This window comes from Antechinus flavipes, chromosome 1, assembly GCF_016432865.1.
Source record: "Antechinus flavipes isolate AdamAnt ecotype Samford, QLD, Australia chromosome 1, AdamAnt_v2, whole genome shotgun sequence".
NCBI lineage: Eukaryota > Metazoa > Chordata > Mammalia > Dasyuromorphia > Dasyuridae > Antechinus > Antechinus flavipes.
Genome location: NC_067398.1, coordinates 425,411,548 through 425,436,979, shown reverse-complemented (window position 1 = coordinate 425,436,979; position 25,432 = coordinate 425,411,548). Strand labels below are relative to the sequence as shown.

At 32.5% G+C, this 25,432-nt stretch overlaps 1 protein-coding gene across 5 annotated transcripts in view; it reads left to right on the top strand.

Annotated features, from left to right (window-relative positions):
* Nucleotides 1–25,432, top strand: part of DROSHA (drosha ribonuclease III) — a 103,047-nt gene that overhangs the window by 20,702 nt on the left and 56,913 nt on the right. For 4 of the 5 annotated variants that reach the window (XR_007949278.1, XM_051969892.1, XM_051969890.1 and 1 more), the window contains exons 7-14: nt 1,116–1,196; nt 3,450–3,536; nt 12,953–13,039; nt 15,781–15,852; nt 17,039–17,120; nt 18,090–18,164; nt 23,514–23,683; nt 24,433–24,557. Coding sequence is in view for 4 of the 5 variants with exons in the window: in XM_051969892.1 (XP_051825852.1) it covers nt 1,116–1,196; nt 3,450–3,536; nt 12,953–13,039; nt 15,781–15,852; nt 17,039–17,120; nt 18,090–18,164; nt 23,514–23,683; nt 24,433–24,557 (779 nt within the window). In the remaining variant the exon portion in view is untranslated. The remainder of the gene's footprint in view (nt 1–1,115; nt 1,197–3,449; nt 3,537–12,952; nt 13,040–15,780; nt 15,853–17,038; nt 17,121–18,089; nt 18,165–23,513; nt 23,684–24,432; nt 24,558–25,432) is intronic. The other variant, XM_051969891.1, reaches the window with a different exon arrangement.

Below are 25,432 nucleotides of genomic sequence, written 5' to 3'. Positions count from 1 at the left end.
AAGGGATGTTTGCCTTTAGAAGAGAAGAACACTTAAGTGGGTAGGAAAGTGCTTTATAACTAACTTTATGTATTTAAAAGACTATCTTTGAAGAACGACTAGATTTAGGATCATTATAAATTTTTGAGATGGAAAGAAAAGAGCAAGATCAGAAACAGTGAGCAGATATATGAGTGAAAGAGATTGATTTAAATTTAGTTTCTGGCATAAGGAACAATTCCTAACATTTAAATCTATCTAAAAATGAAACAGATTACCTTGGAAGTTGGTGAGTTTCCTTCATTGCCAGTTGTTATTTAACATCTTATCAGTGACATGCCCAAAAGCAGAAGTTAGATAGCCACTTTTAAAGAAAGAATTCTTGAAGAAATCTGGTTTGTAGATTTATATATTTAGAAATAGAAGAAATCATACCTATATGTCCATAACTTTCCTTTGGAAAATAATTTTTAGTTAATAATTGATTACTTTTCCACATGGTTGTTTTTTGTCTGTTTAGACAAATTATAAACATCTCCGGGGACAGAGATTATATAGTGTAGATGTAATTTTCAAGTTGTAGACATCTTAGAAACATTTAGTATACAAGTGACCTGGTTCAATGTTAAACTAAGTGCCAAATAAAATTGCAGGGTAAAACACAAGTTCAAAACTTGTGATACATTCAAAGTTTTCTGGTTCTGAAAGGTGTATTCCTAATATTGGTTGAGAGTGATTCAGATTTAAAAATATTCAGATCACTAGTTGTTTTCTTAAGTTGAAATTATATTCTTTGTGGGAAAGTCCATTTTTCCTAAAAATTAGTTGTGGAAATATATAGACAGGTTTAGAGTAAAATGGGGACAAATAAGTATACTGACATTGGTATTTTCTTCTTGGTTGCCCAAATAATACTGAGAGCTAATGTTGCTATTTGGTTTCTTTAATCTGACTACATATGGATACATTGCAGTTTTACGGGTTTTAGAGCATCCACTTTATCTTCTGTCCCTGACAGGCTCTTAGGGGCTTAAAGTACTGATGACATGAAAGCTGAAACTATTTCTGAGACATCATCTTGCATAGTTTTTTTTTTCTTTTCCAATAAAAATTCAATTACTTTCTTTCTCTGACAGATGAATGATGGCCCTCTTTGTAAATGCAGTGCTAAAGCAAGGCGCACAGGAATCCGGCACAGCATCTACCCGGGTGAAGAGGTGACTGGTTTGGAATGTTAGACTTTAAAAACTGGGCCAGTGGGTGGTCAGGCAGAAACCAATATTTTTCCTCTCCATTAAAGTCATATACATATTTTTAAAATAACCATCATCTTTAAAGAAATTTTTTTTGGTACTGACAAATTCAAAGAAAACTTGAGGTAGAATATTCCTCAAGATAACTGAGTTTTTCACTTTGAAGATGAGTACTTTGGAAAATTCGAAACATTATATTTAATATTTTATTATTTAATTGTTCTCTTATAACTGCAAGTGTCAGAATTGTTTTAATCAAACAAATTTCCTTTATAGTTAATGTTTATAGGGGGAAAAAAAACCTTAGCTATGGCTTTGAGGTATTAATTTCTTTTCCTTTTTAATTTGTTTTCCAATTAACAAACAAACAAAAAAAAGCTCCTGACTATTTCTTCTCTCTTTTTTGGGAAAAAAAAACTTAAAAGACAGACCAAAACCTTATAATAAATGTATAGAGTAAAAGCAAATTTCCACATTGACCTTGTACAAAAATAGCCATATCATTCTGTTCCCCTAGTCCATTGTCTCTCAGTCAAGAGATAGGGTGCGTGTTCTATCATTGGTCCACTGGGACCATATGACTGCATTGATCAGAGTTCTTAAGTCTTTGAGTTTTTATAATACTGTTATTGAACATATTGTTATCCTAGTTCTGTTCACTTTATGGGGCAAATCATCCTTTTGATGATTTTTTTATGATGCACTAATTCCTTTATATTCATAATAATTCATAAACTATGGTTTATTCAGTCATTTCCCCAATTGGTGGCTACTCCTTTAGTTTCCATCTCTTTGCCACTAAAAAGTCAGCTGACAGTAATCAGCCGTTGATTTCTTAGAGCAAGTAGAATTAAATATAATTCATGAAGAATTTCTAAAAAATTAATTGATTTCATTCATGGTACGTATAGCCATGATGGTTATTGGATTTTTTTTCTCCATAATTTTGGTTTATATTTCTTCTCTTTTGTCTTATTTTTCTTCTGATTTTTGCACTATGTATATGTGTTGGAGGTAAGGGTTGTTTACATATAATGTATGCACACACACATGCCTCCACCACTTTATTGTTTTCTACTTCTAGTGTCAAATCAGACCTTTGATTCTGGTCTCTTTTTCTGCCTATATGCTCTTAGTAAAATTTATGATGATTCTTAGGATTCTTAGAATTATAAAGTCATGGAGTTAGCACTCACAGAAACCGTAGGGTATCAAGGCCAACATCTTCATTTGCTTTTTTTCTGGTAGCACACTTTGTTTTTTCATTTTCTTTATTACAAGGAAACTTAAACCAGAGATTAAATTTTGGCTTTTTGTATTATTATTAATTGAATCATATCAAAACTTTTAAAAGGTGATAAAAACCTTAAAATTTATGTAGACCAGCCATTTCATTTTACACAAGAAATAATTAGTCAGCTAGCATCTATTAAGCACTTTCTTTGTGCCAGGCACTATATAAAATGCTAGCTATGAACTCAAAAGAAAAGCAAAGAATGTTCCTGTTTTTGAGGAGCTTATAGTCTGCCTGGAGAGTAAGCCAGAAAATATTTATGTGTGATCAAAAATGTACAAGATAAATTGGGGATTTGACATGGAAAGCTCTGAGATAAGGAGGACTAGAAATATTTCTTGCCAGCAAGTACTTTAGCGAAGATTTGAAGGAAGTCAGGGAGGCCTGGAAATGAAAATGAAAAGAGAACTGGGTTTAACTGGTGTAAATATTTGGAGTCAAGAAAGGGAATATGATGAGGCAGGAACAGCCAGTTTCACTCATTCAGAAAGTAAGATTTTGGAACATTGGAATGGTAGGAAGAGACCAAGTTATAAAGGTTATTAAAAGGCATAGAAAATGTTGTTAATAGGCAGCCACTGGAATTTGTTGAGTGGGCAATACAGAGCTGTCCTTTATGAAGATTATTTTGGCAGGTGAATGGAGGAATAATTGAAACAAAAAAAAAAACTTGAGACATAGAGATCAGTCAGCAAATAACCCAGGTATGCAGTGATGTGAGCCTGTATCAAGGATAACAGTATCAGAGAATGGAAGAAAATGAGTTCCAGAGAGTTTAATTTGTCTAAGATTACCAGTCACTTAGACATGTCAAAACTTTCCTTACTTTTATCCAAAGGAAAACAAATAAACTATCCTCCCCCTTTCTTAGAAGTTAACTCTTAATACTTATATAAAAATACTTTTCTTTTCTCCCTTTCAAGCCCATCAAACCCTGTCGTCCTATGACCAACAATGCTGGCAGACTATACCACTATCGAATTACAGTTTCGCCTCCTACAAACTTTTTAGTAAGTATTTAAACAAGTTCTAACCATTTAATAACAGAATCCATTTCTGTAATTCTCACACTTTGCTTTCTTCTGTACTTTATGTGATTTTAAAAAGAAAGGAGTTTGTCTCTCAAAAATCCTTTTTATGATTTATGTGATCTCTATAATCTCAGCAATTAAGCTATTTTTTTGTAACTTCAAAATGGAGCTTGACAAACTGTTAATGTACATATGCATGTAATACATATGATAGACCTGTTTTGGAAATCAGTGAGCTGCGTATAATTTCTCCACATTGAGAGAAGATTTATTGCATTTTGGCCATAATATAGAAGTTAATACTTGTTTTTTTGGTATTGTTTTTTTGGAAGCAATTGGGATCATATGATTTGCCCGGGGTCACACAGCTAGTAAGTGTCTGTGGATGCATTTGCACTCAGGGGTTTCCTGACTTTAGGCTTGGTGTTCTAACCATTGTACCACCTAGCCACCAATTGGTGATTATTACCCTGGATAATTAGTTGTCTTCAATAAGTGAAAATGTAAAGGGGTATAGGAACAACTTATTTTTCACAGATTTCTTTTTTTTCTTTTGGATGTATTTAGTATTTTTGCTCCAGTTACATTTAAAACAAAGTTTTCTACATGTTTTTAAAACAAATTCTTGGGTTTTTTCCTTATCCCTACCCCCAGTTAAGAAATCATATGTGAAGTTATGCAAATCATTTCCATAAAAAGTCATGTTGTGAAAGAAAATATAGATCTTTCATCCTAATTAAAAAAAACCCTCAAGAAGAATAAAGTAGAGAGAGAAAGAGAGAGGTTCAATCTACATTCAGTTTCTTTTCTGGATATGGATGGGATTTTTTATCATAAATCCTTCAGCATAGTTGTGGATCATTGTAATGTTGAAAATGGCATTTACAACTGGTCATCCTAGAACATTGTTATTACTTTGTACATAATACATTTCACTTTGCTCGAGTTCATGGAGGATTTTACAAGTTTTTTTCTTTTTTCTGAGAGCATTTTACTCATCATTTCCCATAGAACAATATTCCATACACTCATACCACACTTTATTGAGCCATTCCCCAATTGATGGGCCTCCTCTCGATTTTCAATTTTTTGCCCTAAAAAGAGAGCTGCTATAAATATTTTTTTGGACATATGGTTCCTTTTCCTTTCAAAAGGAATCTGTTTTGGTATTTATGCCTAGTAGTGATATTGTTAGATCAAAGGATATGCATAAATTTATGCTCTATTTTATTCACTCATTCATTTATTTATTTACTATTTTTCCCCCAATTACATTCAAAACAAAATTTTCTTTTACATTTGTTTTTAAATTTTTGAGTTCCAGGTTCTCTCTTATCCCCACCCACAATTAAGAAACCACTTATGAAGTTATGCAAAACATTTCCATACAAGTCATGTTGTGAAAGAAAACATAGATCTCCTACCCTAATTAAAAAAACCCTCAAGAAAAATAAGTGTTTTGCTTCTGAACCCGACCTCCCTCAAACTACCCTCCCCTTTATAGCCCCTTTCTCCTTTCTTATGTCTTTCCCCTTCTACTTCTGTTTTTCTTTCTATTAGCCTCCCCATTTCCTTCTCCCCTTTCTCTTCCTACTTCCCAGAAGGGTGAGATATGTCTGATATTTTCTCTTTGAGCCAAATCTTCATTAGATTAATCTCATTGATTAAGGTTCACACAGTGCTTATCCCTTCCCTTCTTTCCTTCAATTGTAATAGGTCTTTTTTCCCCTCTTCCGTTGTTGTAATTTACCCCATTTTACCTCCTCTTTGCTCTTCTTTCAGTACAATCCCTTTTCTACCCCTTGTTTCATTTTTATATCATTATACTAATATCAAATTATACCTGTACCCTCTAAGTATACCCTCCAACATTTAATTTTACTCAAAAGTTTAAACATATTATTTGTCACATAGGGATGTAAATTTTTTAACTTTAAAAAAAACGGTTGTTTTTTTTTTTTCTTTCTTTTTTACCTTTTTATGCTTCTCTTGATTTTTCTATTTGATGATTAGATTTTCTGTTCAGCTCTGGTGTAGTCATCAGAAATAAATGAAATTCACCTACTTCATGGAATTTCCATTTTTTCCCCAGAAAAATTGCTTAATTTTGTTGGATAGTTGATTCTTGCCTTTAAACCAAATTCTATTACCTTTCAGAATATCCTATTTCAGGCCTGTCAGTTCTTTAAAGTAGAAGCTCCTACTTCCTGGGCAATCATGATTGTGGCTCCTCAATATTTGAATTGTATTTTTATGGCTGCTTGCAGTATTTTCTCCTTGATTTGATAATTCTAAAAATTAGCCTACCACATACTTTAGAGTTTTCATTTTGGGGTCTCTTTCAGGAGATGACTGGTGAAAAAACCTCTAGTTTTAGGATATTATGACAGTTTTCTTGATGATTTGTTGAAAATTTTGTTTAAGCTCTTTTTTCTGCTGTAGTTGATAGGCAGTCCAATAATTCTTAGATTGTCTCTCTTGGATTTATTTTCTAGATCAGTTTTTCTGAATTTCGTCATTTTTTAAAAAAGATTATTCCTTCATATTCAACTCATACCTATATGTATGTGTATACTATCTATATACTCCTTATAACTGCCATAATAATGAAAATATTCTATTGAATTACAAGTATCATCCTCCTATGTAGGAGTGTAAGCAGATAAACCTTATTTCATTCCTTACGATATCACTTTGCTGATTACCTTCTTATGCTTCTCCGGAGTCCTGTATTTGAAAATCAAATGTTCTATTCAATTCTGGTCTTTTCATCACAAGTGTTTGAAAATCTATTTCATTGAATGACCATCTTTTCCTCTGAAGGATTATACTCAGTTTTGATGGGTAAATGATTCTTGGTTATAATCTTAGCTCCATTGCTCTGGAATATCATATTCCAAACCCAGGCCTTTTAGGTAAAAACTGCTAAATCTTGTGTTATCTATCCTGTTTGTGGCTCCACTATACTTAAATTGCTTCTTTCTGGATGCTTGCAGTATTTTTTCCTTTACTTTGGAGTTCTGGAATTTGGCCATAATATTCCTGGAAATTTTCATTTTGTAATCTCTTTCAGGAAGTGATTGGTGAACTCTTTCAATTTCTATTTTGTCTCTGGTTCTAGAATATCAGGGCAGTGTTCTTTGATAATTTCTTGAAAGATGATGTCCAGGCCCTTTTTTTTGATCCTGACTTTCAGTTAGATTAGTCATTTTAAAATTATTTCTTCTGGATCTATTTTCCAGGTCAGTTTTTCCAGTGAGATATTTCACATTTTTTTCTATTTCTTTTCATTTTTTTTGGTTTTGCTTTATTTTATCTTAATTTGTCATAGTCATTAGCTTCCATATGCTTAATTCTAATTTTTAAGGAATTATTTTCCTCAGTGAGCTTTTGTACCTCCTTTCCCAATTGACCACTTTTGTTTTTAAGGCACTCTTCTCATTAGCTTTTTAAAATTTTCTTTTGCAGCACACTCAATTCTTGTCCTATTTTTTCTTTATCTCTCTTACTTATTTTCACAATCCCTTTTGAACTCTTCCATAGCTTGAGATCAATTCTTATTTTTCATGGAGGCTTTGTTATGAAGGAATTTTGACTTTTATCATAGTAATTTTTTATGATCAGAAACTTTTTGTTGTCTGTTCATTTTCCTAGCTTATTATTTATCTTTTAACTCTGTTAAAGTAGGGCTCTGTTTCCAGGATGGAAGGTTTGTGCAGCTGTTTTCAGAAATCCTTTTAGGAACCTGACCACAAACACTCTTTTTTGCCTTGGAACTATTGAGTCTGTTCCCACACCCCACTGTAAGATCATCTATGCTAAAGCATCAGAGTCCTGCTTCACTGGCCCTGGGACTAGAGCTGGGGTATGGACTTTGGTTGGGTTAGAGGTCAGGCTCTGCTGAGTGACACTCAGATTGTGCATTTGGCTCCCACCCTAATTCCATAGGTGTTTTCTGCTGACCTTCCAAGTTATCTTTAGTGACTCTGGGCTAGAGATCACTAGTGCCAACATTGATTTAGAGGTCACTACTCCCATTCCTTCTTTATTGGTATGGGCTTGGGCCAACGGCCAGGCTGGGACTGCACTTGCACTTCTTGCATTGGAACTGTGCCCTGGTTCCATAGACCTTTTCTGCTATTGTCTTTTCTAAGTTGTCTTCAGCTGGAAAATGTTCCACCCTATCTTTTTGGATGTTTTGAGGCTCTAAAATTTTTTTAGAGTAATTATTTAAAGGAATTGGGAGAAGTTTGTGGGAGAGGTTGGGCAAGTTCCTGCTTTTACTCTGCCATTTTGACTCTGCTCACACATTTCTTAGATAAATAAATCTCATTCTCTCTGTCTGTCTGTCTCTCTATTTTTTTTTTTTTTTTTGCACTCAGGCAATTATGGATTAAGTGAATTGCCCCAGAATAATACTATATTTTAAGACCTCATTTTCAAATCAAGGCTAGGTAGGTAATTGCCATCTTTTGTTTCAGAACTGACTATAGTTGCTTTCAGTTAATTAAATTTCCTTTTATTTTTTACCTCCATACATTTCACAAAAGCTTTCTCTTAATATCAGAATGTACTACGTTTTCTAGGTTCAGCTCATATACCATTTTCTCCATGTAGTCTTCCTTGATGTATCCCTTCCTCCTTACCCACTGCCAATGCCAGTTACTGTCCCTCCACAAATTATTTTGTATAAATGTGAAAATAAAGGCAGAGTATATTTCCTTTTTAACTGTTTCCAGGGCTTAACCAGTTATTTTACTTTGCAAAGTAGGCATTTTTTAAAAAGTTGTATTTGATCCTTTCTTTGCCTTTGATTTCTGACATATTTCTCTGAATTCTGTCTGTGTAGATTCATTTTTTCAGTCTCTTTTACTTGTTTATCTTTTTCTTCTACCCTGTACTTTGGGTATCTCTCCAAGCTTTGTTCTTGATCTTCTCTGTCTACATTGTCTTTTGATGAATGTTTCATTTACTTGCTCTTTGTCTCTGACTTTGAGATCCATACATTTGGCAGCAGTCTTCCTTGAGTTTTATTTTCACATTTTCATTTGACTGCTAGACATCTCTGTATCAGATATGACTGTAGGTTGCACACACCTTTGGTCAGGACTGGGGTTGCAATTTCTTTGTTTGCATTGACAACAATGCATTTGTTTAATTTAATTGGTGATCCCCTTTCCTGTCGCCCACAGATTTCCAGTTGGCTTCTAGTACTGTAATAAACTATATTATAATTTGTACATATAATATTATAAGTAATTATAATATTATAATATATATGGCATCTAGGTGTCTTAGTGGGTAGAGTTCTGGACTTGGAATCAGGAAAATTTATCTTTCTGGGTTAAAATCTGGCCTCTGACACTTTCTAGCTGTATGATCCTAAGCGAGTCATTTAACCCTGTTTGTCTGGGTTTCCTTATCTCTAAAATGAGCAGGAGAAGAAGTCACAAACCACTCCAGTGTGTTTGCCAAGAAAACCCTAAATGGGGTCACATAGCATTAGATATGATTAAAAAATAATTAACAACAACAATTCTATTTCTTGGATCATTATTCATCTGGTGATTTTCAGTTTGTTTTGGTTTTTGCTAGAGTGGGTATAAGGGAGCTTATCTGTCTAATTCCATTCAGATAACTTGGCTAGGAGTCTTTGCTAGTATTCTTTTTTTTTTTTTTTTTTTTTGGTGAGGCTTTTGGGATTAAATGACATGCCCAGGGTCACACAGCTAGTAAGTGCCAAGTGTGTGAAGCCAGATTTGAATTCAAGTTCTCTTGACTCAAGGGAGACTCAAAAGTTAAGTGAAAACTAGCCATGCACCTAGTAATAGATGTGGGATTTGAACTTAGGTCCCTTTATTCTCTAGTCTTGATTCATAGTTACCATAACATCCTACTTTTTAACTTGATACTTTTTTTTAAAAATAATACTTTCTTTGTGTTGGCATAGTTTATATCTTATCATACTTACTCCCATATGTTTCTTACACTCCTTTTCCCTCACTACTTTTAGTGTATGACAAAATATCTTGCAGACAGTGGATGTTTAGCATAATCTAATTTTCTTCATTCTAGTGATTCTTAATTTCCAACTATATTGCACAAATTCCATTTCCTATCCCCCACGCTAATTCCCTTATTCCTCTTATGGTTACAACCTGACCATTTATCCTTAATCTCCCCTACAGTCTTAACTCCAAATTTATATATGCTTTTCCATTAGACTCTCTAAAATAATTGCTCCATAGTTAAGAAATTTTCTATTATCTTAAACCTTTTCCTTTATTACTCCTCCTATCTTGCACTCTGGCTCTTTTTCCTGATGACACAGTCACTCTGGTTATCCTTTTTTTTTTTTTTTTTTTTTTTTAGCACTGGTTCTACTTTCTTTCATTGCCCTCAATTCACTGGTCTAAACAGGAAGGTTGGAACTCTTCTTGCTCTTTTAGTCTTCCTGGATTTTTCTGCCATCATCACTAAGTACCGTTTTCTTCTTTGAAGTTCATTCAGTCAATATTTATCACCCAGTCAGGACTTTGGTAACTGTTATCCACTGACCTCTAGAACACTTTCCTTCCTCACTGAGTTCATGTCCTGGCTCATGCTTTTCTCCCAACAGTAATTCTCATACTTAGGAACTGAAACATACATGTTGCTACTCCTTCAAAATACTCTTACTTCCCAATTCCTGAATTTACTCATTTCCCATGACCTACTTCTCCATACCTCCTCAGCTACATCTAAAAATTGCCATGTTTTTGATTTTTCAGTCACCCACAAGTGTTCCACTTCCTTGTTCATGAACTCTTAAAGTTCTTCCTTAGATTTCTAACCAGGTAATTATATACAGGCAGTTTTCACTTTAAGTAAATCATTCTGCAGAGCTCTATGTAAAGTGATTTTTCTATAATTTGCTCATAAACAGAGAAGGGATTAGGAAGGGGACCACTTATGCAGGATTCCAGGACACATTTTTCACACTCTCTAATCTTTGTTTTCTCTTTATCTTCTGTATGTGTCCCTGTTTTATACAAACCTGCCCACATCTCACCCATCTGCCAAAACAAAAAAAAAAAAAAAAAAAAAAAACTTCTTGTGAAGTATTCATCTTTAGTGACTAGCTACAATTTCTTTCAGTCTTCCTTTTGTGGCTGTGAACAAAGCTATGTGTAATTGATATTTCCATTTTTATTCCTGTTAGCTCTTCTTTTACCTCTGTGAAGACCTCATTCAGCTGAAAGTGCTCTCTCCAAAATTACCAGTGATCTCTTAATTGCCAAATCTAAAGCCTTTTTCTCAATAATAATCATCCTTATCAACTTATTTTTAGCCTAGAAACTGTTAATCATAATTGTGTTCTTGATACTCTTTTCTCTCTGGCTTTTCTTGACGCTTCTCTCTCTTCTTTCTCCTACTACCTGACTACCTGTCTCCTTTGCTGGATCATAAATGTACATCATGTTACTTAACCACGGTAGTTCTTAAAAGCTCTATCCAGGGATCTTTTATCTTTACCATCTGTACTCCTTTTCTTTGTGAACTCATTAACATCTGTGAATTCAATTATGAACACTGTACAGATAATTTTCAAGTCTTTTTTTGTTGTTGTTTTTTATTAAAATTCTAACTTTTCTTTTGACCTCTAATTGTATCTCTTTTTGCATCTTGGTTATCCAGAACTTGTTCCATAGACAATGTAGGTAGCCTAGAAAATTAAACTGTTTTGTCTGAAGTTCCTCTGTTCTGTTTCTGACCTTGTTTGAATTGTAGTCCTCACCCTGTTTTTTCTTGCTGAAACATCAAATATCCTGAATTGTCCCACCTATTTGGGCAGGGTTTTAAGAAACAGCTAACTCAAAGAACTGCTACAGTTCTCTAGTCTTATCTGGAATCCCTATCCAATTAAGAGTTTCCTAGACCTAGTCTACCTCCTGCCTTCAGAATCGTGGCTTACATGGGGCTCCTTTTTAGTTCTAATGATCCAGACGTTCTGGAGAGCAATTTGGAAAAAGTCAACCAAATTGTGTGTCCCCTTTGATCAACAATACCACTGCTAGGTCTATATCCCAAAGAAATCATAAAAAGAGGGGGAAGGACCTATAGGTACAAAAATATTTATAGCAGCCCTTTTCATGTTGGCAAAATATTGAAAACTGAGGGGATATCCATCAGTGGGCAAATGGCTGAACAGCTTGTGGTAAATGAATGTAATGGAATACTGTTGTACAATAAAAAATGATGAACAGATAGATTTTAGAAAACCTGAAAAAATATACAAACCGATGCCAGGACCTGGAAAACATTGTACACAGTATCAGCAACATTGAATGATAATCAAGTATGAATGACTTCACTCTACTCGGCACGCCATTGATCCAAAACATGTGCAACAGCCTCATGAAGGAAAAAACTGATGGACTCTGAATGCATATCAAAGTATACTTTTTTAAACTTCCTTTATTCTTTTGAAGTTTTTTCCTCCCTTTTGATCTTCTTTCATATCTGTAACTAGGATAGAAATATGTTTTACATGGTAGTACATGACTAACCTAAATCAAATTGCCTACCATTTTAGGAAGAGAGAAAGGGAAGAAAAAAATTTGGAATTCAAAATCTTGTAAAAACAAAAGCTAAAAATTGTCTCAACAATTAATTGGTGGAAAATACTATTAAAAGAAAAAAAGAATTTCTTATTCTACTATTAGTTTGTTCCAGTGCTGACAATTTTGACAATTAAACTCAGCATGTCTAAAATTAAACTCATTTTTCCTCACCAAACCCTTCTCTTCCAAACTTCATCATTCACTCTTTCCACTTTATACCAGCCTACTTGTATCTCACACAAGACACTCCATTTCCTGATTTCATATATTTTTCACTGCAACCCCTATGCTTGAATTGTACTCCTTCCTCTTCTCAGCTTCCTAGCTACCGTGGCTTCCTTCAGGTGTCCAATAAAATTTCATCTTCTTGAAGAGGTCTTTCCCAGTTCATCTTACCTAATGCTAATGCCTTGTCCTTAAGATTTGTGTGTGTGTGTGTGTGTGATTAGGTTATTTTATTTATTCACACACACACACACACATACATATATATATATATATATATATATATATATATATATATATATATATATATATTTGCGTATACTCTCTTCTAATATAATGTGAAGTATTTTAGGAGGGGTCTGTTTTTGCTTTTTTTATTTTGTATTCCTAGTCCTTAGCATCTTTTCCACTTTATAATAATTGTTTAATAAATTCTTGTTGATTGATTAGTAAATGTTTGTTGAATTCAGTGGACTTGAGCTTTCATTGAGAAAGAATTCTGGAACAGTATATGCTAGCAAATTTTGCATAGTCAATGTGTGATATTTTAATATTTTTGCTTCTTAGACTGATAGACCAACTGTTATAGAATATGATGATCATGAATATATTTTTGAAGGATTTTCTATGTTTGCACATGCTCCTCTGACCAATGTGAGTACATATTCTTTTTTCTTAAAATTCCCTGTTATCATATAATATTGTTAAATGAGACTCAAAATATTGTGTACTTGTACAGATATTTGAGGAGTGCCAGATTTTTCAAAATGAAAGATTGAAAAGAAATACCTATATTGATCAACATTTTAAAGCTATTCTGAGTTTTGTTTTGTTTTTAATTTGCAAGTTTTTAATAAAGTGTGAGAATTTATCTTTGAACAGAGCAAAAGAAAATGAAATGCTTTAGAATTCCTCAAATTTGAATTAATTTTAGCAAAACTAGGTTTTTCCTGTGGCCTAAGATCTGACCTTCTGTGAGAAGTTTTTTCTGAGGTACAGAATCAGTCACTCTTTTCATTACTTCTTAGATCACATTTGATACTGTTTAAAATGAATTTCTGAATTTCAGTTGAAATAACACTGTTGTGGAAACGTGACAACCTACGCAATTGAATAATTTATTTTACACTTTCATTTGACCTTTTATATATGACTGCTCATGTATTTTAGAAAAGAAAATGGAATATACCAATTCTACCTTTCTACATGTTTTGGCTCAAAATCACTTTCAAGTGGCATTCTTTCCTGATTTGTGTATTTGAAACTGTTGTCTTATTGGGTAGACAAAGAACCAAAATGTAGTGTCCCAACACAGTGTAAAAAATTGTCTATTTCTGCTTTCTTCGATTCTTAAGGTAATTATGAAGATTTCACTTGATACAAGGATGATTATTTTATTTTACAGTCATGTTTTTGGTCTAAAGTATCCATTTCAAGAAGTTATGTGTATTATAAATGTAAAAATTAATATGCTAGTATTAACTTTGTAAACATACTTAAGAATTATCATGTGTTGAAAAAAAATTATTGAACTTTCTAAGTAATGAAAGGAAATTTTACCCCCATTATCTGCTAAAAAAAATTATAAAAAAAAACTGGATTTTTTTTTTAGAGGTTTTATCTAGTTCATTAGCCCTCTTTGATAATAACATTATAGATCTGAGTTGAAAAGGAGTTCATCAAGGTTAATCTTTAGTGCAGTTATCCTTTTGAAAATTTTTGATGGAGGAATATGAATTGAGTAGAAGATACGATAGTTATGGTGAATTCAAATTCAGTTTCAGTGTTGTCTGGAACTAGATTTTGATTAGACTAGATCCATTGTTTAAACCCGAGTACTTTTGGCTTTATTATAATTTTAATCTAAAACTTTCTGGATAAGTTATGGTTTGAAAGGGTATATGCCCTGACTCTACAGGTTTGAGTGTAGGTAGCTTTTTTTTTTTATTTAAATTTTTGAAAGAGAGTAAAATGAATAGTGAATAGTGAATAGATTTCAGAATTTTTAATTCCTCAGGTTTTGCTTTCCATACAGCAATCTTTATTCAAGAAATTGTTATGGATCTCTATTTCTTGAACTAATGTTTGCTGGTAGCCACTTTTTGAACCTGATATAAAATTTACTTAATGGGCCAGGATGAAATAACCTAAAGTAGTTATTCTAACCTCTACTTTTAAGATTCCAAGAGAAATTCAGATTTGGAATAGTAAAGAATGTGGTATGTGTAAAAGATAAGTACATGTACCCTTTGTTAAAGTATAATTTATAGTACAGTGGTCTATTTTTGGATAAAAAAGAAAATATCAAGATAAAAACAAAAAGTGAATTGAGAATAATTATTTAATTTAATAATAGAAAATTTATACCATTGTCTGCAGATGATCATGAAAGTGAAATGTGAAGGATGAGGAGGCAAGACTTGAAAATGGCAGTGACCTTTAATTGTGATTTGTTTTCATACAATTTTTGGGAAAAAAAGATGAAAATCCTTCTTTGTTAATGTAGAAGTTGCTATAAAATTAATTTATTAATGACAGGTTATTCTCCTTAAATAAGATTCTTTCTCCAGTAGATGGCACTGGCAGACTATTTTGCCATTTATCAACTTCATAGTTATGAAAAGCATGAGACATGAATTATCATGATTTCCCTAACAACTATAATTTTAGGAAGTCTGCAGATATAGAATTGCTTTTCCACTATTTTTATTTTCATCCAAGGGATCATTTGGTGTTTATTCAAATAGTACAGTAATATAATAAGGATACAAGTTCTTGATATGACCACTTTCTTCAGATTTCCTCCCAAATGTTATGAGGTGACAATTTTTTATTAGAACAGATCAAAACTCATCCTACATTCTTTCAGCTTAGAGTTAATCTGGAGTAGCCTGTAGAAATTAATTCTACTTTTTCATCTTTATAGACAGTTTAATTGAATTTTATTCCATTTATCTACTTAAGAACACCAAAGTTTATAAGAAGTACCATCTTTATTTTACCATTTCTCTGAAGTAAACAAGAAAAATATTGGGAGCAATGGGTAATGGTGGGAGACTTGGAGAGATTGAGGAAATTTGTTATGCAGTACTTCTGGTGGTAGTGACTTTGAAGTGATAGATTTTGTTTTTAATGATTTATTTTTAGCACTTTTTCCCCCTTATTTTTGTTAATAAATCATTGCCAGCATACTTATTTATGTGGAGAATAATCTAGTTCCTGTTCATTAGCTTTAAAACCTGTCTAGTATAGGACTTTACGGTATATGCCTTCAATTATTAATTGATAGAATTATAAACACATATACTTCATATATGCCTATTTATTTACCTTTTAAATTAGGTAGAAGAACATAGAGAAAAATAAGAACTAAACTTCTTTTATTGTTATTACAGATTCCCCTGTGTAAAGTAATTAGATTTAACATAGACTACACAATTCATTTCATTGAAGAGATGATGCCTGAGGTAAGAAAGACAATTATTTAACAGATAGCTATGGGACAGTTTTTCATTCAGAATTTCCTTTTTATAAAGTATTGAAATATTCTGTATTGGAACGTTTACATAATCTTGTAGCATTATGTTTTCACAAAGACAGTCGAAGCAGGTAGAAGTTAAAAGTTTAAAATGTGGACCATTGTTAAACCCCTTCATCTCTTTTTGAATACATTGTTTTTCATGTTTTATAAGCTAACAGTAACTTTAAATCTATTTCTAATTCAGTTCATATATAAGAAATAATAGATTCTGTTACTGGTCTTCTGAATAGATTAGAAAATTAGAAAAGAGAAACTTCATCACATGGCTGTAGGAAGAACATTCTCGTTAAACAAGATCAGTGTTTCAGTTTTCTTTTCTTGCTGTATTGTACTTTTTTCCTGTCTGTCGTCATCACTGCTTACCAACATTTAAAGTATTAAAGCTTGAAATTGTGCTAAGACTTGTATCAGCAAAAGACTTGAAATTTTAAAAAAAATTATGTGAATCCTTGAGAGTTTTCTTGAATCACTGGGAGGGTTGAAAGACTTATACAGTATCACACAAGTGATGCACATCATAGTTAGGGCTTGAACCCAGACTTTCTCACATTGAAGTTCAGTGCTCTATGATTAAATCCTGTCCTATAATGTCATTATTAATATTAATAATGTTGAGCTACTTATATTGAGCAAGTATAGAAATCATGGTTTAAAATTATTTTGAAATGACAAACGTTTTTGTTTGTTTTTACTTTTCACAGATTCTTTATTCCAGTATTCCAGAAATTTTAATTTTTTATACTTTTAATACTTAATATTAAAATGTTTTTTTAATACTTAAATTTTTTTTACTTTAATACTTAATACTTAAAATACTTAATTTTAATACTTAAAAGATATTTGTAATGCTGGTTGCCACCCTTTTAGGGCTTAGTTGATAGTTTTACATTGTTCATCTTGCCAAAATTTGATCGCATTTTTATGAACCTCTGAACATACAATTTGTTACCAGACCCAAACTTCCACCCTTTCCAGTTTGCTGTACACTGCTGGAATCTAAGCTGCTTGTCGAGCTTCTGAGAACCTGTAGTCACTGCTACCCTATCATGAAACATTAGGATAAGTCTTTGTGGTCTGTAGAACACAACACTAAAATAATTATTGTTTTTCAGAATTTTTGTGTGAAGGGCCTTGAGCTCTTTTCCTTGTACCTGTTCAGAGATATTTTGGAGCTCTATGATTGGAATCTTACAGGTATGGTACTTTAGCAAAAGACACTTAGAATGTACCTCTTCTGCAGATCACAATTCTGGGGCAAATATAAAATTTATGAAAGATCATAATAATAGTGAGCATTTATCTACCAGTTTTAAGGATTGCCAAATGCTTTACACATATTAAATCATTCCATCCTTAATTCTGTGAAATAGAAATTACTATTACTTCATTTTGCAATTGATGAAACTCTGGTAGAGACAAATTCATTGGCATGATAAGGGTCACAGAGCTATTTAGTACATGAAAGCCAGATTTGGAAGTAGTTTTTAATTCCTGAGTCCAGTGTTCTATTTACTGAGCCATGTAACTATCTGCTAAGGAAATCAAAATACAGATGCAATAAAAAGGATAATGCTTGTATTTAAAAGCCAATAGTCTATAGAAGATTTTAAAGCCAAGTTTTGTTGTGAAAATTTAAAGAAAAAAGTTGAGTAAAAATGCTTTTGTTGCTTAAAATACCTAGTAGGAATTGATTTCATCTCTGTGATCAGACTATTGGTTAGATACCAGAAGATTCTTAAGTTTGTTTTACATAATACTGTATGTCAGTACCTATCTAGCCTCAAGGTGCTTTCTGCTGATTTTTTAAGATTGACTACTTTCACTTTCACTAATGATAGTCCTGTGAGTTAATATTTTAAATTGGTAAAATTTTATGCTCGCGCCTCCCCCCCACCCCCCAAAAAAAAACATCAACCTTTTAATTCTTCAGTTTATAAAAACAATGCCATAATTAAGGGTAGAAAACCAAAAATGACTTCCAGCAGATGGTTCTGTTGACCACTGCCATCTTTTTTCTCTGGGATCGGGTGGGGGGAGGCGGGGGAAGATGTACATACATACACACATATTTTCTTGTGTTGCTCTTTGGTATTATAAAACCTAGGAATTGAGTAACTTTAGAGTATTTTTTAAGACTTTTTTTTCCTCTTACAATTGTTTTAGGCCCTTCATTTGAAAATAATAGTTCGTGCTGTCCAAGATTTCATTTCATGCCACGTTTTGTAAGATTTCTACCAGGTAAATATGTTGACAAATTAATTAAAATTAATCATTCTATATAGTATTTGTGATGTTATACAACAATGTAATAATAATTGTGCTTGAACAGTCTTTAGAAGATGATAGCCACTGTGTTCTTTGCTTTGATCTGTGACCATACCTGTCATCTTGGAGTCTGTCCTCACATTTTGTTTTTAAATTTTTAAAATTTCTATGTATGTTGTGACATCATATTTTGCAATAAATACTCATATCCCCTACTATGTACATTTCTCTCAAACAGTTTAAAAGTCTAGTATCTACTTAGGAGGGCTATGTTCTTTTAACTATGAAATATGATACTAACATGACTGCATTTGAACAGGATTTTGTAATTTCTCATTGTTGACTTTATTTGCATTGTTATAGTCATTGTGTAAAAGTTTGCATTTTTTTCCCCACTTTGCATCACCTTTTACAAATCTTTCCCTTTGAATTTTTCATATTGGCCAATTCTTGTGAAATAATAATATTTCATTACATTCATATATCATAATTTGTTCAGCCACCCTCTCTTCCCCAATTCCAAGAATTCCAAGTTGTTTTCTGGAATGATTGGATGACTTTTCAACTATGGAATTTTCCATTTCCCCCCCTTCCTGCTTACTTGAAATGGTTATGATACATCGGGGTGGTTTTAATTTTTGTTTCTGTGAATTTCAGAAGATATTGCATTTAAGAAAGACACTGAAAAATATGAGCCCTTCCAGAGGCTCATGATAAGATCCAGATAAGAATGAATAATGAGAAAAATTGGAAATTGTCATATGAACATGATTTGAGTTTTTAAGCTTTTAATTTGATGAATCCTTAGACTCTCTTCTAGAAAATTTTTTTTAATGCATAGAATACTGTACATAGGATTACACAAGAAACCAAATATATTGAAATATAGTAATCAAAATGTATATATTTGAAGAAGCATTCACATACTCCCGAGTTAAGAACCCTTGACGTAAAAGAAGGTGGAATAAAATAGCAGTTTTTAATTTTTGAAGGGCTGTTGCATAGAAGTGACTTATTTTTTACTAGCTTCAAAGGGAAAAAAACTAATAGCTATAAGTAGAAGTTCCAAAGAGGTAGATTTAATAAGTAAGGAAAATGTTTCTGACTGAGAAAAATGTGTGATCACTTTTCCTTACATAAAAAAAAGAAAATTAGAGTGAGTTTTCATGTGGAGCTAGTACACTGGAAGTATTCAGGTTTGAAGGACTGGATGATCACTCTTGGGGATGTTGTAGAGGAGATGTGTGTTAGGTTATTAAATGACTTCTGAGATTCCTTCCAACTCTGAAATTCTGGGATTTTGTCCTATATTATATTGAGCATTTAAGCTTTTTTTCTCTAATTGGGAACTAAAATAAAAAATACATAGCTCAGTTTATGTTCCCTTATCTAAACAAGTACCCAAATATAATGAGCAGGACCTAGAATGTAATATAATTGTGCATGTAGAATTCATATCTATGATGAGAGCAAAATTGTTCTTTGGTTTGGTTTGATAAGTTTAGTTATTTTTTAATAAACAATCTTATGTTACAGATTGAGGCAGTATTTTTTAGGAAAATAAAAAAAAAACTATAAGAGATCTTAAGAGGTTTATCAAATCTAATTTGTTTAATAAGTGAGAAAACAGGCTCATAAAATGGATGTCTTGAGTAGCATCTTAATGAAGGAGCTAAGATTATGAGTTAGATTACCTAACTACTATTTAGTTGTGTGTTCTTTCTGTGAAACCAAGACTATATATTGGTACCAACAATTTTTATGATATCACTATGTATATATACATGAGACAACATTTTGATTATTTGATAAGCTAGAGGGCCAACTCTTCTTTATATATATATTTTACAGGTAAACTAGCAAAAATTGTCTGATATTCAACAACATTGTCAGCCTCAAGAAATATTATTTAAAGCTATTTCTAATTACATTTCTCATAGTCTATCAAATATGTAACTTTTTGGATTAAGAGAGGTTTGTCCTTTTGGTTTTCATCTGGGACAATGAACTTTTAAAGAGACAGAATTCACTGTTCTTCCTAAGTCTTCAGTTATTCTTTTATTTTTATTGTTATTATTTTAATGATAATTTATTTTTCCAATTATAAGTAAAGATAGTTTTCAACTTTCATTCATATAAGATTTTGAGTTTCTTTTTTTTTTCCCCTCCTTCTTCCTTTACTTCCCAAGACAGCATGCAAACAGATAGAGATTGTACATATACAATCAATGGTTAACATAATGAGTTGTGTTGGGAAAGAAAAATCAGAACAAAAGGGAAAAACCATGAGAAAATAACAACCAAAAAAAAAAAAAAGGTGAAAATAGCTTTCTTTGATCCACATTCAGCCTCCATAGTTTCTTTCTCTGGATGCAAATGATTTTAACTTGTGAATGGCAGTTTCCATCCAAAGTCCATTAGAATTGTCTGGGATCACTATATTGATGAGAAGGGCTAATCACCACACAATTTTGCTGTAACTGTGTACAATGTCCTGGTTCTGCTCACTTCACTTAACATCATTTTATGTAAGTCTTTCCAAACTATTTTGAAACCAGTCATGTCTTCATCATTTCTTATAGAACAGTAGTATTCCATTACATTCAAACACCACAACTTATTCAGCCATTCCCCAATTGATGGAAATGCTCTCACTTTCCAATTCCTTGTCATTACAAAAAGAGTCACTAGAAACATTTTTACACATGTGGATCCTTTTACTTTTATAATCCTATTGGGATGCAGCCTCATTAGTGGCACTGCTGGATCAAAGAGTGTGTACAATTGTATAGCCAGATTGTTCTTCAGAATGGCTGGATCAGTTCACAATCCACAAACAGTGCATTAGAAAGCTATTTGTACTGGGCTGAGATATAGAGAGACAGAAAGAGGTTGGTGCTATTTTCTGAGAACAGTATTCACTGGGGAGGACTCTGGACTCTGCTTTATACATATCTAGCTATGGCTACAGTGTTTCTAGATTATTTGCTGTCATCCTGTTAGAAATATTATCAATTTTTTCACTTAATCTTGCTCCATTTTAATTTTTCTTTTACAAATTCTTTACTGGATGAATGCATGAACGAAAGACATCTGTTTTATGAATGAAAAGCTGTATGTCAAGTACTAGGCATAAAAATGGAAAAAACAAGATGGGCCTTGCTTTCAGGGAGCTCACTTTCTAATAGGGAAGGAAAGACAACACATGGGGAAACATCATTTGTAAGTCAGATGACATTTTCTTTAGTATTATTTCCATTGAGGAAAATATATTAAGCCAATTGATTTTGCCAGGGATTTTGGGGAGAACTTTATTTTCTTGGTTTTCTGTCTCTATGGTTCTGGATTACACAGCTTCTTGAGTAACAGTTGTTTGATTTCATCTCTACAATAGTTACTGCCTTTGACATTGACTTAAAGAGCAGGGCCTTAAAAGCATTATTAACTGTTTTTAGAAAGATAGAGGGAGGTAGTGTGTTTTAGTTCTCCAACTTTTGGATTTAGTCTTTTACTGATTTAAAAGTTAATCTAGTAAATAGAGTATATAATACTCTATATATACTGTAATAAATAGAGTATATAAAAAGTATTGTTAAGAAAGAACCCTGGACCTACATGTCAGAAATGTTTGTAGCAGCTCTTTTTGTAGTGCCAAGAAACTGGAAACTAGTGATGCCCATCAGTTGGAGAATAGCTAAATAAATTAAGGTATATAGATGTTATGGAATATTACTGTTCTGTAAGAAACAATGAGCGGGATGATTTCAGAGAGGCCTGGAGAGACTTACAGGAACTGATGCTAAGTGAAATGAGCAGAACCAGAAGATCATTATACACAGCAACATCAAGACTATACAACGATCAATTCTGATAGACATGGCTCTCTTCAACATTGAGATGATTCAAACTAGTTCCACTTGTGCAGTGATGAAAAAAGCCATCTACACCCAGAGAGAGAACCATGGGAACAGTGTGAATCACAACAAAGCATTTTCATTCTTTTTGTTATTGTTTGTTTGCATTTTATTTTCTTTCTCATTTTTTTTCCTTTTTTATTTGATTTTTCTCATGGAGCAAGATAATATACAAATATATATGGGATTTAACATATATTTTTTGCCATGTTTGTATATTGGATTACTTATCATCTAGGGGAGGGGAATGGAAGAAAGTGAGGGGAAATTGAAACACAAAGTTTTGCAAGGGTCAGTGTTGATAAATTATTCATGCATTTTTTGAAAATAAAAAAATCCCTGGAATAAAGAATTTTGAATTACAAATATCTTAGACTTTTTATATTTAGATGTTTTCTTTGAAAACAGTAACCTTTGGAAGACTAAGTATTGTTTTTTCAACAATATTGCCATTGTTCAAAATGATACATACTAGTTAACTAGTATTTTCTTTATGTCCATAATTCGTTTTCAGTGGGGAAGAGGGGGAGAGAACTGTGCCTTATTTGATTACATTGTTCAGTATACTAGTCTCTAAATATCCTTTTCATCATTGCTCACAAATGTCCCCTTCTCTCTTTTCACATTGCCACTGTTGTCATAGACCTTCATTCCACATGCCTGGATTACTGAAATAGTCTGCCAACAAGCTGGCATCATTATCCATTCCAGTCTATCCTCCATTCAGCCATTAAAATGTTTTTTTGAAATTGCTGGTGTAACCATGTCATCATCACTACTCTCACTCCTTATGAAATTCCAGTAGTTGATTTTGGTGATTTATATTTCTGTACAAATAAATATTTGATTTTCCCTTGTGTTTAGTTCATAGAATGATTACACAGTTATATTAGTATAAAGCCACTTGGTTCATTGTGACAGGTGCAGCAAATTAGCACCAAGAATTAGTCCATAACATAACAATAACTAATTGGCTATATCCATAAATGTCCCATAAAATCCTTGCATTTTTTTGGAAAGTACTATAAATTCCAAAGAGTTTGTAACTATTGTAATAAAAAGAACAAGTTTGTATATTATAACCTATAATTGAGAAGTGAGACATGTGGCTTTCTAAGCTGTTCCTTCAAAATTAGTCTTGTGAAGAAAATTTGTTTTTATTATTCAAAGCTTAACAAATAAAAGTTTCTAACTGTTTATAATCTTGTTGCTATTTTAGTAAAACAAATTGTTTATGAGTAATATTCATCAATGAAATTAATGTGTTTCTTCCTGGATAAACAATTTAAAATGTATATTGCCTATAAAAAACATTTTGGCATGTTTTTAAAAAATGCCATTTAAGGCTATAGTGTTATAAAAATTCCTCTTGCCCTTATCTTCTTTCTTTACTAATCTCTCTCACAAGATGGAGGAAAGGAAGTGCTATCAATGCACCAGATTCTACTCTATTTGTTGAGATGTAACAAAGCTTTAGTGCCTGAAGAGGAGATTGCAAATATGCTTCAGTGGGAAGAACTTGAATGGCAGAAATATGCAGAGGAATGTAAAGGGATGATTGTTAACAATCCTGGAATGGTATGTTTGGTTATCTAAATACATTCACAACTTAAAATGTTTTGCCACCGTATTCCCCAATTTTTAGTGTAAAAGAAAGTAATGGGACTTTTAGAAATTTTAAATGCTTTTCTGTTTTTTCCTAACATTTTCCATCAATAATATGAAATTAGTAACATAACAGGATTTTAAGTTGTAGGGAATTAGAGCTGTGCTAAAAAAAAAATCATCATGTTTCATACTTTCTATTGATTATTTGACACTGGAGGATGTTGAATTTTTTTTAACATATTGAAATCAATACAATTTAACAAATTGAACTTGCTACTTTTCACCTATAACACCTAATTTATAAGTGGGACGTAGAATAAGAAGTCTTAGAACTAATTTTTTTTTTTGTGTATGCTCCCACTTCTATGTAATCTGGAAATATATCCCCAGTAACTAAAGTAAAATTAAAGCAGATGAGTCAGCATATCTTGTTTTCTGAAATGTACTTACTTTTTATTAGTTCCTGAAGAAGTTAAGAAAAATTATGTCTGACTGCTGCCCTTTTGAAACTTTCATATTTAGAAGGATTCATTCATTATATCAAATAGTACTGACCTACTACTTATAGAGAGCTATGTGAATTACATTTTGAATAACATTATTTTAATAAGTCAGGAATTTTTAGGAAAAAGATTGATTCATTTTCAGTTCTTATCTTTCTGTCATGATTGATAAGTGAGACTTGTTACCAAAGTAAAAAGTTTGATTTTTCTCTCTAGAAACCTAGCTCAGTACGCATTGATCAACTGGATCGGGAACAATTCAACCCTGACGTGATTACTTTTCCAATTATTGTCCACTTTGGGATACGCCCTGCCCAGTTGAGTTATGCAGGAGACCCTCAGTAAGATATCCTTCTCAATGTTTGTCTTAGTCTTTTCATTTTCCACCAAAGAGAGACTTTTGTATCTATGCTTTGCCCCTTTCCCTCTCCTTTTTTAAAAGCTGTCTTAAATAGACCTTATTCTACATTTACAGTTTCATTTTTTATTTATCAGTCAAAACTCTTTGCAATCTGGCCCCTTCCAACATTTCCAGCCTTGTTACACTTTACTCCCTTCCATGCAATCCACAGTCCCACCTACGCTGGTCTACTTGCTGTTCTTCGCACATGACACTTCATTTCCCATTTTGTGCCTTTGCACTGTCTGTCCCCCATGCCTGGAATGCTCTCCATCCTCACCTCTACCTCTTAGAATCCCTAGCTTCTTTCAAGACTCAGCTCAAATGCCACCTTCTCCAGGAGACTGTTCCCGGTCATCACAGCTGCTAGAGTCTACCACTCTAAGGTTACCTTCCATCTACTCTGTATGTATCTTGTCTATACCTCTGTATTTACATGTTGTCTCTTCAGTTAGAGTGTAAGCTCTCTGAGGGCAGGGACTAGTTTTTTGTCTTGTTTGTATCCCTTGTGCTTTCCACATAGTAAGCTCCTAATATGTGCTTGTTGATTGATGTGTTGTTATATCACCAGAATAAGTTTGTTTTCTATATGTTGAGCTGTTTTAAATTTTATTCTAACATCTTTGGAACTCCTGGCTTAGTTATGGTATTTTTTTATAGAATTCTGTCAATATTATTCTAATTTCATAGTTTATATAGGATTAGAAAACTTTTTCTTTGTTTGAAATTAAGGTGTGTATAGCATTTTAATTTTTTTAATTTAGTACTCAAAATTTTTGAAATTATAGAACCCATCACTATAATTAAAATTAATAA